General features: G+C 40.6%; 1 protein-coding gene across 1 annotated transcript in view; it reads right to left on the reverse strand.

Moving 5' to 3' along the window:
• The window catches only part of Ppp2ca (protein phosphatase 2 catalytic subunit alpha), a 29,232-nt gene that overhangs the window by 9,634 nt on the left and 6,695 nt on the right, over positions 1 to 12,903 (reverse strand). Inside the window, exons 2-3 of the mRNA XM_069993764.1 lie at positions 4,544 to 4,753; positions 291 to 464 (exon numbers count right to left, since the gene is read on the reverse strand). Coding sequence (XP_069849865.1) covers positions 291 to 464; positions 4,544 to 4,753 — 384 coding nt within the window. The remainder of the gene's footprint in view (positions 1 to 290; positions 465 to 4,543; positions 4,754 to 12,903) is intronic.

The raw sequence follows: 12,903 nt of genomic DNA on the forward strand, positions 1-12,903 counted from the left end.
AAACTGGAAGCTCAAGTGGTAGAGCGCTTGCCTTGAAGAACTTAGGGACAGTGCCAGGCCCAGAGTTCAAGCCCCATGACTGACCCCCCCCCCACCCTCACCAAAAACGCCATTCACTGGTGGCTCAAATGGTATGCTTGCCTAGCAAATCCAAGGCTTTGGGTTCAATCCTAAGTTTTAAGGCAAAATAAGTAAACACAAATGCTGTCACTATAGAAAATAAATCCCTAAAAGGATGGAAAGAAACCATATTCCTAAAGATAATCAGCAATATTTTAAGGAGTACAAACCTGCCCATCCACCAAGGCAGTGAGAGGAAGATAGTCAAAAAGATCTGTAAAGTATTTCCAAACATTTGCATTTCCGTATTTCCTTAAACACTCATCATAGAAACCATAAACTTGTGTGATCTGTCTGCTCTCATGATTCCCTCGAAGAATGGTGATGCGTTCACGATAACGAACCTAAAACAAAACAGTAAACATAAAACAAGTTCTTTAAATCACTTTCTCACCTTACAATGAAATGAAATCACAGATTTTTAAAAAATTGTTACCATAAAAATGATGAAGAGAGGTGTTACCATTTTTAAAGTCAGGATATGAGTACATTTCTTTTTGGACAATGTCGCTCTTTCCTTCACTCTCTCCCAGTTGAAATCACAGATGTTGAAACATTTTCAGTACTCTTTAGGTGTCTGGCAACCCTATCTCAATAAAAATCAAATGTGTGCTACCACCAACTTTATACCAAGTGTTATGAGATTTTTACAACTTCATAATAAATACAATTAGGATCAAGATTATAATAATAATTATTAGTTGTTGTTTTTTTGCCAGTTCTGGGGCTTGAGCTCAGGGCTTGGGCACTGTCCCTGAGCTCTTTTGCCAAGGCTAGCACTCTACCACTTGAGCCACTGGAAGCATCACTTCCAGCTTTTTCTGTTTATGTGGTACTAAGGAATTGAACCCAGGGCTTCATGCATGCTAGGCAAGCACTCTCCCACTAAGCTACATTCCCAACCCAGAATCAAGATTTTTAATGAACTTCAAATTACGCAACAATCCTCACAACCCAATTTTAGAACATTCCCATTATCTCAAAAAGATCCCTTTGCTGGGTGTTAGTGGCTCATGTCTGTTATCCTATCTACTCAGGCTGAGAACTAAGGATCACTGTTTAAAGCCAGCCCAGGCAAAAAAATCCCTGTGAGACTCCAAATAACAATTCAAAACCAGAAGTGGCATTATGGCTCAAAATGTAGAGCACTAGCCTTGAGCAAAAGCTCAGGGACAGCGCCTTGACGTAAGCCCCAGGACTGACTCAAAAGCAAAAAAGTATCTTTGAGATGAAGACCTGGCTCAGATACTGAGTTTGATTCTCAGTCTTGGAGGTGGGGGGAGGGGAGGAAGAAGAGGGAAAAAAAAAGATCCCTTACGCCTGACTGCACCCTACTCCTACTCTCAATCCTGGCTCTTGGCAACCACTGATTTATTTTCTGTCTCCTGAGATTGCCTTTTCTAGAAATTTCATAGAAATAGAAATGGAGATACCAAATGTAGCCTTTTGTGTAAGTATCACTTGGAGTATTTTTAAAAGCTCACTCGATGTACATGCAGATAATAGTTGTTCCTTTTCTTAGATGCACACTATCTTTTCTATGTGTGTTAGTCCTAGGGCTTGAGTGCTATCCCTATACTTTTTTTTTTCCCCTCAAGGCTAGTACTCTACCACTCGAGCCACAGCTCCATGTCTGACTTTTTGGTGGTCAACTGGAGATAAGTCTTATGGACTTAACTTCCCCAGGGTAGCCTCAAACTGTGATCCTCACTCTTAGCCTCTGGTGTAGCTAGGACTACAGGTGTGGGCCACTAGCACGTGGTTAAGCTGCACACTATCTTACTGTGTGGCTATAGGATATTTCATCATTGCTCTACTCATAGGATGAATAGGATAACTGTTGCTTGTGGAGTTATATGCTTTCATTTCTCTCGGACAGATTTCCTAGGCATATATTTAATTGTCCCAAGAAACTGTGCAAGTTTTTCAAAGTGGCTGGACCATTTCACATTCCGACCAGCAATGCAAGAGGATAAACACTAAACACTTACCCACACTTGGTATCAGCTTTACGCTGTATTAGTCATCCTAATAGATGTGAAGTGGTTCACTGTAATTTTAATTTGCTTTTTCCTAATGACTAATGACATCAGTATCTTTTCAAGTGACTGATTCTGTATCTTCTTTGTCCATTTTGTTTTTTTCATGCTAGTCTTGGGGTTTGAACTCAAGGCCTGGATGATGTCCTTGAACTCTTTTGCTCAAGGCTATGCTCTAACCCACTTGAGCCATAGCTCTACTTCTGGCATTATGGTATTTGATTCAATGTAAGAGTCTCAAAGCCTAGGGCTGGGAAGGTGGCTCAGTGGTAGAGCACTTGCCTTGCATGCTCGAGGCCCTAGGTTCGATTCCTCAGCACCACATAAGCAAAAAGAAAAAAGCCGGAAGTGGCGCTGTGGCTCAAGTGGTAGAGCGCTACCCTTGAGTTGAAGAGCTGAGGGACAGCGCCCAGACCCAGAGTTCAGGCCCCACGACCGGACCCAAAAAAAACAAAACAAAACAAAACAAAAAGAGTCTCAAAGCCTTTCTTGCTCCAGCTGGCTTCAAACAGCAACCCTTAGATATCAGCTTCCTGAGTAGCTAGGATTATAGGTATGAGCCACCAGCAGCCAGCTGCATTTCTTCCACTTAAATTATCTGTCTTAGCCAAGCACAGTGCCTTGTGCCTGTAATCCTAGCTACTCAGGAGGCTGAGATGTGAGATGTGAGGTTTGAGGCCAGCCAGGGAAGTCCATGAGATTCTTATTTCCAATTTCTCCAATTAATCACCAAAAGCCTGAAGTAGGGCTGTGGCTCAAGTGGTAGAGGGCTAGCCTTAAGCAAAAATAAAAGTTCAGCCCAGGCCCAGTTCAAGCCCCAGGACCAGCATGTACACATATGCACCACACCAAAAAAGATGAAATCCAATGTTCTTTTATTTATGAATCATTTTTCTTAACACCTCCAAGGTTCTAAATATTTTCTTTTAGAAGTTACGACTTTTTGCTGTCTGATCCAGGTATACTATTCAGACACCATTTGTGATAGGGCCATCATTTCCCTACAATATCATTGTTAAGGGAATAAGGGAGAAGTATTTTTCCACACAGTTCTGGAGGCAGAAGTCAAAGATCAAATTATCAGCAGTTTAGTGTCTTCTCTCTCACCCTCCCATCCATCTTTTTGAGTAGCTAGCATTAAAGGCGTGAGCCACCAGCACCCAGCTACCATCACTTTTTGAGGTACTGGGAGTTAGCATGTGAACTATGAGGCATTCCGTCTAGCACATTCTCCTGCATGAATTTTTAACGGTAACACATCCATTTCTCTTCTGTGGACTAGGATTGACGCTGTGACTGACATAAGCTACTTTCATAGAATCTACAGTCACAATAGAAACCTTCCACTATCTAACCAAATTAAGATGATGGAAGGTTTACAAAGTTTTCATTTTGCAAATGCAGAATGTGACCTCCAAAATGTTTGCAGCATTTTACAAAACTCAGCTATTAAGCACCTAAAATTCAGTTCTCGATGAAACCATGTCTCACTGCTTCTAATATTAGAAATGTCTGTGACAGCAGCAACCTTATCATTCTGTAATAAGGCTGCCTATGAGAAGTGGGGGAAAAAAAACTCCCCAAAAGGGAAAGTAAAAATTTTCATAAGCGAATGGCAAAAGCATTTTATCCTAAGAGTAGTAACATTTTGTGCTTACAATCTGATCTCTACCTATATACTTGACCAAGCTGTAACTGGTTTACATAAAGTTTTGCAAGCTGCTCCTTCATTTATCTTATTTTCCTTCTTTAGCTGACTTTTCTTTTTTCACTTAGAGACTGCTATGCAGCTCAGGCTGACTTTGCACTTGATCTTTCTGTCCCAGCTTCCTTCTTAGTACTAGGTGTATTATCACTACACTGGCTTTATCACTAATGTTCTAAATTATTAGGTTATCTTTAATGGCTTTAAACTATTCTGCTTAGATAAAACATATCTTAGACTTTTTCTGATACTCAAGATAATACTATGATAATGTATTTTCACTCAAAAAGGCTTCTCTTTCCAAATTCTTTCTCAGCCTTATGGTTTGAGAGGATTTAAATATTTCAATATTTGATGTTTGTGTCTTTTTTAACATTTCTAAAGTCTCAAGCAATGTAATCATAATTCCACTTTACAGTCAATTTACTAAAACTAACATTTCTATTTGAGAACTAATAATCTGAGATATTCCTTCTTAAAAAAATTCTGAGCCATCCCCTCCCAAGAAGATGACCACAATTGTTAAGCCCAAAGTTTGAGTCCCTAAGATGGAGAATTTAACATCTGTATGAAAAAAATCACAAGTTACTGATGGGGGGAAAAAACCTACAACAATATTCAATAAAAGTCTTACACTGTTCAAAAATCCCAAAACTGGAAGGCATAAAAGTGAAATTACCTTAAGAGCTACAAGCAGTGTGACTGTTTCAACTGAATAATATCCTCTGTCAACATAATCACCCATAAACAAGTAATTTGTATCTGGTGATTTTCCACCAATTCTAAACAGTTCCATGAGATCGTGAAATTGCCCGTGCACATCTCCACAGACAGTGACTGGACATCGAACCTCTTGTACATTGGATTCTTTTGTCAGAATTTCTTTAGCCTACAGATGGAAAAAACAAATAAGTAAATACATACATATATTTGGTATTAAACAGCAATAGCAAAAATATGTTTACTCACAACATACATTAAGGGGCATACCTGTTATAAGTAAAATGATAAGACATTTATTATGATATTAAAGGCAATATATGGCTAGGTGCTTTCCAGTGGCTATTCTATCCTGTTAGACCAAGAGAAAATGTGTCTCAAGGTACAAAGCCTCATTTCTATCACCAATATTAGGAGCCTATAAAGCCGATCAAATTGCCATCTAATTAAAATACTAAGGAGCTCATTATCATCCACATAAGAACAATAAAAATACAGTAGATAGAGATGTACAGATACCTATTTCCCTCATCCTTAAAAGTTTATTTATTCCAGGTTTCCAAGGCACTGAGGTTTCTTGTTCTTCTTCTTTTTTTTTTTGAAAAACATTAAATTTTGTCTGTTTCTCTGATTTTTATACACCTTATACAAGCTGCTTCTTTCAGAACTGGATTATCTAAGTACATGCCTTTTATGTAGCATATGGGTTCTCTCACATAATCACAAGTTCATTCATTCAATAAACATTTACTGATCCTTTACTATATGCTAGAAAAAGTACAGTATACCCAGAGATGATTTCTTTCTCTATTATTTGAATAACTACTTGCCCAGACTATGGAAGCCACTGGACATATACAGATCACTCTAACTGCCATAGAGTAGAGAAATGCCACAAACAACCAAGCAACAACATACAGACTATGCTGAGTGTCATGAAGGAAAGAGGCTAAGATGGGAATATTGCCATAGGGAAATACTGCTAATGAGCCAGCCCTCATGACTACTATTTCTCTCTTTGTAACATTGGTGGCATTCAACCTATAGCCTCACACCTGCTAGGTAAGCACCCTACCACTGAGCTACATATACTCCTAGCCCCTGCTAAATACACTGTGTGACAACCAAGGATCACAAGTTTAAAGCAGAGATAGGCAACTATGGCTGCAGATTAAAAATCTCAATATTCATGTTCCTCCAACTAAACTGCTCATTGGAATCTAAATATCACTAATTTTAAGCCCTTCCCCGTCACTAAAAATATAACACAAAATATAACTTTATTTTTGGCCACAGTGGCACTTTCAGTTTTCTGGGTTCATTGGAGATAAGAGTCTCATGCACTTTCCTGCCTAGGCTGGGCTGGCTTTGAACCACAAACCTCAGATCTCAGCTTCCTGAGTAGTTACAAATGAACACTTTAGTTTATATTGTTTCCTATTCTCCATTTTTAGGAAGCCTACTTCGAAATAGTCACCAAAAATGACTGGAGCTGTGGTACAAACAGATATTCCATGACTGTTACATGCTGGAATCATGTATTTCTGTGGAAGAGTCTATCTCAGTGTGCGCACCTTAGACTACAGCACCAGAAGTGTTCTTTGAGACAAAGTTGTGTCCCAATTACTCTGGATAAGGGCAGAAATGGTTCACATTTCATTATTTGTAATGTTACCTGCTGTTTGCTCTCATTATTTTTGCTACACATTTTATTTGTATTTAAATGTTTTAGGCAACCTACGAACAAATGTAAAAGTAAAGATGCAGTGAAAATGAAAAAAAAAAAAAATCGCCAACCATCCCAAAATTTGATTTAACATTTCAAAGTTTAGGAAAAATGTATACATTTAAAAAAGATATTCCTAGGAAATAACTAGTTAAATTAAATATATATATTTAATTTTTTTATTGTGAAAATACTGTACAGAGGGGTTACAATTACATGGGCAAGATAATGAGTACATTTCTTATCAAGCATTGTAGCCTCCTCCTTTGTTTCCTCTTCCCATCCATTCCCCTCCTCCCCACACCTCCCCCAAATTATATTTTATTAAGAACATTTTCTCAAAATGAAAAGCTTCTGCACAGCTAAAGAAATAGCAACCAAACTAGAAGGACAGCCAACTAATTAGTAAAAAATGTTTATCAGCAATATTTCAGACAAAGGCCTAATATCCATTATATCCAGGGAACTCAAGAAACTAACCCCTCCCAAATCTAACAAACTAATCATTAAATGGACAAGGGAGCTAAAGAAGACTTCTCAGAAGAGATAAAAATGGCAAAAAAAAAAAAAAAACACCTGGGCACCAGGGGCTCAGACCTGTAATCCTATAATCCTAGCTACTCAGGAGGCTGAGATCTGAGGATCATGGTTCAAAGACGGCCGGGGCAGGAAGAGAAACTCATCTTCAATAAGCCACCAGAAAACCGGAAGTGGCACTGTAGCTCAAGTGGTAGAACACTTGCCTTGAGCTGAAGAGCTGAGGAACAGTGCTCAGGCCCAGAGTTAAAGCCCCAAGACAGACCAAAAAAAAAAAAAAAAAAAAAAAAAAAAAAAAGGCGGGGCTGGGAAAGTGACTCAGTGGTAGAGGGCTTGCCTTGCATGCATGAGGCCCTGAGAGTTCGATTCCTTAGCACCACATAAGCAGAAAAAGCCAGAAGTGGTGCTGTGGCTCAAGTGGTAGAGTGCTAGCTTTGAGCTGAAGAGCTGAGGGACAGCGCCCAGGTCCAGAGCTTGGGCCCCATGACTGGCAAAAAAAAAAGAAAAGAAAAAAGAAAAAAAAAAGGCAAAGAAACACATGAGAAAATGTTCATAATCCCTTGCTGCAAAGAAAATGCAAATAAAAACACTGAAATACTACCTTATCCCAGTCAGAATGGCCTACATCCTAAACTCAGCCAATGACAAATGCTGGAGGGGATGCTGAGAAAGAGGAACCCTACAATGCAGATGTGGGAACGTACACTAATACAACCACTTTGGAAAGCAGTCTGGAGGTACCTCAGAAAGCTAAATATAGACCTCCCCTATGACCCAGACATACCACTCCTAGGCATCTACCCTAAGCAACAGGAACCAGGATACAAGGACACATGCAACCCCTATGTTCACTGGAGCACTGTTCACAATAGCTAAGACGCTGGAAACAATCCAGATGTCCCACTACAGATGTATGGATCCAAAAACTCTGGTACCTATATACAATGGAATATTACATAGCCATTAGAAAGGACAAAATAATGGCATTTGCAGGGTAATGTATGGAACTAGAACAAATCATTTTGAGCTAGGTAAGCCAAGAGCAAAGAGACAAATGGCACATAGACTTCCTGATATGTGGATGCTAAAGCCAAAATGCAAGGAGATATGACAAAGTAAACAGGACTGGAGAAACAAAGGACTTCCACGCATTTTGTTGTATCACTGCTAAATGACTCCATGTTTTTTTTTTTTTTTTGGGGGTCCGGTCGTGGGGCCTGAACTCTGGGCCTGGGCGCTGTCCCTCAGCTCTTCAGCTCAAGGCTAGCGCTCTACCACTTGAGCCACAGCGCCACTTCCGGCTTTTTTCTTTTTGCTTATGTGGTGCTGAGGAATCGAACCCAGGGCCTCAGGCATGCAAGGCAAGCGTTCTACCACTGAGCCACCTTCCCAGCCCTGACTCCATGTTCTTGACCACATATATGGTATCTATATGTGCGCAACTGGGGGAAGCTAGGAGGAGGACACAGAATCAGAGGGAAACAGGAAAAGTGCTGCACCGGACACTAATGAAAATGAACTAAGCAACTCAAAGGCAGTGGTGGGAGGGAGGGAAAGAGGGAACAGCTTATACTAAGCAAAAGGAAAGAAATGTAAATATCACCTGATGTAGAAGAAATAAGAGTATTGTCAAAGCTCATAGCATTCACAAATTTTATACACCATGATAATGACAATGTGCCTTGCGAAGGTTAAAATGTGTTTGTGACTTTTAACTAAGTTTCATTATCCCACAATACTGTGAAATATGTGCAATTTATGTAACCACCTAATCCCAATAAAGTTTTTTTTTAAAAAAAAGAACATTTTCTCTTGAAGGTAATTTCAATTTTCCTAGGCTTATCCAGTTTTAAAAAGCAAACATTAGCTAGGCTCATGCGTGTAAATCTTGGCTACCCAGGAGGCTGAGAACTGAAAATTACTGTTCACCCAGGCAAGAAAACCTTTGACAATTTTAAAAGCTGGAAATGGAACTGTGGTTCAAGTGGTAGAGCAATAGCCTTGAGCACAAAAGCTCAGGTAGAGCTCTGAGTTCAAGGCCAAGGACCAGCAAATAAAAAGAAAAGCAAACATCATTAGGTCCATTACCAAGTTTCTCTGAAATTAACACATGAGGGGCTGGGAAGGTGGCACTTGCCTTGCATGCCTGAGGCCCTGGGTTCGATTCCTCAGCACCCCATAAGCAAAAAGAAAAGCCGGAAGTGGTGCTGTGGCTCAAGTGGTAGAGTGCTAGCCTTGAGCTGAAGAGCTGAGGGACAGTGCCCAGGCCCAGAGGTAGAGAGCTTGCCTTACATGCCTGAGGCCCTGGGTTTGATTCCTCAGCACCATATAAGTAAAAAGAAAAAAGCCGGAAGTGGCACTGTGGCTCAAGTGGTAGAGCGCTAGCCTTGAGCTGAAGAGCTGAGGGACAGCACCCAGGCCCAGAGTTCAGTCCCCACGACCGGACCCAAAAAAAAAAAAAATGAAATTAACACATGATTTTAACTCCCAGTATATGCTAATGAATAGCTGTGAGCCAAGTGCTGACAGTTCATGCCTATAGTACTAGCTATTCTAGAAGATCAAAGTTCAAAGCCAACTTATGCAGAAAATTCACTACATTTAACAGCTAATTTGATCAGAAACAAATTATCAAAGAACTTATCTGGAGATGTTTACCTGCAAAGCTTTTTGTTTGTTTTGAGGCAGGGCAGGATCTCCCTGGGCACTAAATGTGGACTGAACACTCTTTTTTTTTTTTTTTTTTTTTGGGTCCGGTCGTGGGGCCTGAACTCTGGGCCTGGGCGCTGTCCCTCAGCTCTTCAGCTAAGGCTAGCACTCTACCACTTGAGCCACAGCACCACTTCCGGCTTTTTTCTTTTTGCTTATGTGGTGCTGAGGAATCGAACCCAGGGCCTCAGGCATGCAAGACAAGTGCTCTACCACTGAGCCACCTTCCCAGCCTGAGCACTCTTAAAATAAAGGCAAGCTAATAAATCATCCATGCCAAGATTTTTAAGGGCAAAGTACATTATATATGCATATATGAAAGTATCACAATTTAAAAACCACACCTTGGGGCTGGGAAGGCAGCTCAGTGGTAGAGCTCTTGCCTTGCATGCCTGAGGCCCTGGGTTCGATTCCTCAGCACCACATAAGCAAAAAGAAAAAAAAGCCAGAAGTGGCACTGTGGCTCAAGTGGTAGAGCGCTAGCCTTGAGCTGAAGAGCTGAGGGACAGCGTCCAGGCCCAGAGTTCAGGCCCCACAACCGATTTAACAATAAATAAATAAATAAAAATTAAAAAACCACACCTTTGTACAATATATGGTAGAAAAAAACTCTGGTAAGATTTTATCTCCAAAATAACTAGCCAAAAGTGAAACTACAAGAATGGCTCAAGTGGTAGAGCACCAGCCCAGCAAGGAAGCTGAGAAAAATGTGAAGCCTTGAGTTCCAAACTAGGCAAAGGAAAACAAAACAAAGCAAAACACCTGAATTAAAGAAGACTAGGGGAAAAAACCCACTAAAATAAAATGTTAAGAGTAAAAGAACGGGCTGGGGGTTTAGCCCAGCGGAAGGGCGCCCGCCTGGCGTGCCCAAGGCCCTGGGTTCGGTTCTCAGCCCTAGTTTAAAAAAAAAAAAAGAGTAAAAGAACATGACCTTTTTTGTTGTTTCATATGTACTTCAAAATCGAGTCCAGGTACAGCAGCTGAGAGCTATAATCCCAGCTTCTTCGGAGCAGAGATTGGCAAGACTAAAATTCAAAGTTCACAGTTAGCGTGAGCAAGAATCTCAAAGATCCCATCTGTACCAATAAAAGCTGGACATGGGCTGGGAAGGTGGCTCAGTGGTAGAGAGCTTGCCTTGTATGCATGAGGCCCTGGGTTCGATTCCCAGCACCACATAAGCAAAAAGAAAAAAGCCGGAAGTGGCGTTGTGGCTCAAGTGGTAGAGCGCTAGCCTTGAGCTGAAGAGCTGAGGGACAGCGCCCAGGCCCAGAGTTCAGGCCTCACGACCGGACCCAAAAAAAAAAAAAAAAAAAAAAAAGCTGGGCATGATGGTATGTGCCTGTCACTCACTGTTACAAGGATTCTAAGTACAGAAAGGCTTGGGCAAAAATTACAACGGAATTTGTAAATAAACAAAATTGTATTCAATGTAACTATGGGATTCATTCTTTTCTATTTTTGCCTCTATCCAAAAGGAATAAGCATTCAATAAAAAATGTCTTATACTACAAAATTCACCTTATTTTTTTACATATATGTGCATGAGTTAATCATTGATTACTGTTCCCATACAGAAAAGAATCTAAGAGACTGAAAGCTTGAAGTGGCGCTGTGGCTCAAATGGTAAAGCTGAAGAGTTCGGAGACAGTGCCCAGGCTCAGAGTTCAAGCCCCACAACCGACCAAAAAAAAAAAAAAAGCCAGGCGCCAGTGGCTCACGCCTGTAATCCTAGCTACTCAAGAGGCTGAGATCTGAGGATCTCGGTTCAAAGCCAGCCTGGGCAGGAAAGACCGTGAGACTCCTATCTCCAATAAACCACTAGAAAACCAGAAGTGGCGCTGTAGTGGTAGAATGCTCGCCTTGAGCTGAAGAGCTGAGGGACAGCACCCAGGCCCAGAGTTCAAGCCCCACGACCGACAAAAAAAAAAAGACTGAAATCTTTGCAATATTTGTAATTGTATCAATATTCTCACCATGTTAACTATCATGAAAAAAATTCATCCACACCCTAGGTCTGTTTCTTCCTACCATGTGGATAACATACCCTAACTAGTCCTTAAGGCTCCATTCTAAAGCACTTCTTTTTTTTGGGGTCCGGTCATGGGGTCTGAACTCTGGGTCTGGGCGCTGTCCCTCAGTTCTTCAGCTCAAGGCTAGCACTCTACCACTTGAGCCACAGTGCCACTTCCGGCTTTTTCTTTTTGCTTATGTGGTGCTGAGGAATCGAACCCAGGGCCTCAGGCATGCAAGGCAAGCTCAAAGCTATCTGGTCACCACCTGCACAAACATTCTAGGATATTTTCTTTTCTTTTTTTTTTTTTTGCCAGTCCTGGGGCTTGAACTCAAGATCTGAGCTTCTTTTGCTCAAGGGTAGCACCACCACTTGAGCCACAGTGCCACTTCCAGCTTTTTCTGTGTATGTGGTACTGAGGAACCGAACCTAGGGCTTCATGCACTCTACCACTAAGCCACATTCTCAGCCCTATTGTTGTTTTAGAGTCACTTTTCTTTTTGCCTAGCTGTAGAATAAGCTAAAAGGAGGTTTCCAACTGCCAGTTAATGGATAAAAGGTAGCGTCTGGAAAATTGGTGGAAGACAACATGGAAGTAATTGTTCAGCTTTTTCATAAGGCAATTTTATTACCTGTTTATATATTATTGGGACTGTATGTTGGAATGAATGAACATGGCAGTAAGAGATGTATGTTTTCAAATCTGGGTATTTTTCTTAAAGTATACTAGCTATAGTCTGTTGCTCCTGTGCTCTTTCTCCAACTGTGCCTTAGCTCTTGTGGTTTCTACTACACATGGTAATTTTCACTCTTGTGCTAGACTGACCCTGCAAGACAAACATTTTACATGGCTACAAGACATGCAAAGTTTAGTTCACAAAGATTATATATGAACTTATCAGTGATACTATTAACCATATGACAGGGTACACATATTTTTAGAATTCAGTATTAAGGCCCTCCTCCCTCTATACACACACTACATATTATATATTATGTAATATATATTATGTATATATTGGTTCATTATTAGCTTTCGTCTATATAAAAATTTGTTTCTTTGGGTTGTTTTTTTTCTTCTACAATTAATTGTAGTGTCAGATTAATTAGGTTGGCCACTGTAGTTAATTCTTTGTTCTGTTTTGTTTTCTGTTTCATAAGACCACGGTATCACTATGGAGCTAGACTGGCCTGGGATTCTCAGTCCTCCTGCTGAAGCCTGCATTATACCCAGCCCTGTAGTTAACTCTTGATAGAACATATTCTAGGGCTAGAAATGTGGCTTGAGCAAAAGAGGCTCAGAGACAGTGACCAGACCCTAAGTTCAAGCCCCAGG

Source organism: Dipodomys merriami, unplaced genomic scaffold (assembly GCF_024711535.1).
Source record: "Dipodomys merriami isolate MVZ:Mamm:240054 unplaced genomic scaffold, mDipMer1.0.p SCAF_44, whole genome shotgun sequence".
Taxonomy (NCBI): domain Eukaryota; kingdom Metazoa; phylum Chordata; class Mammalia; order Rodentia; family Heteromyidae; genus Dipodomys; species Dipodomys merriami.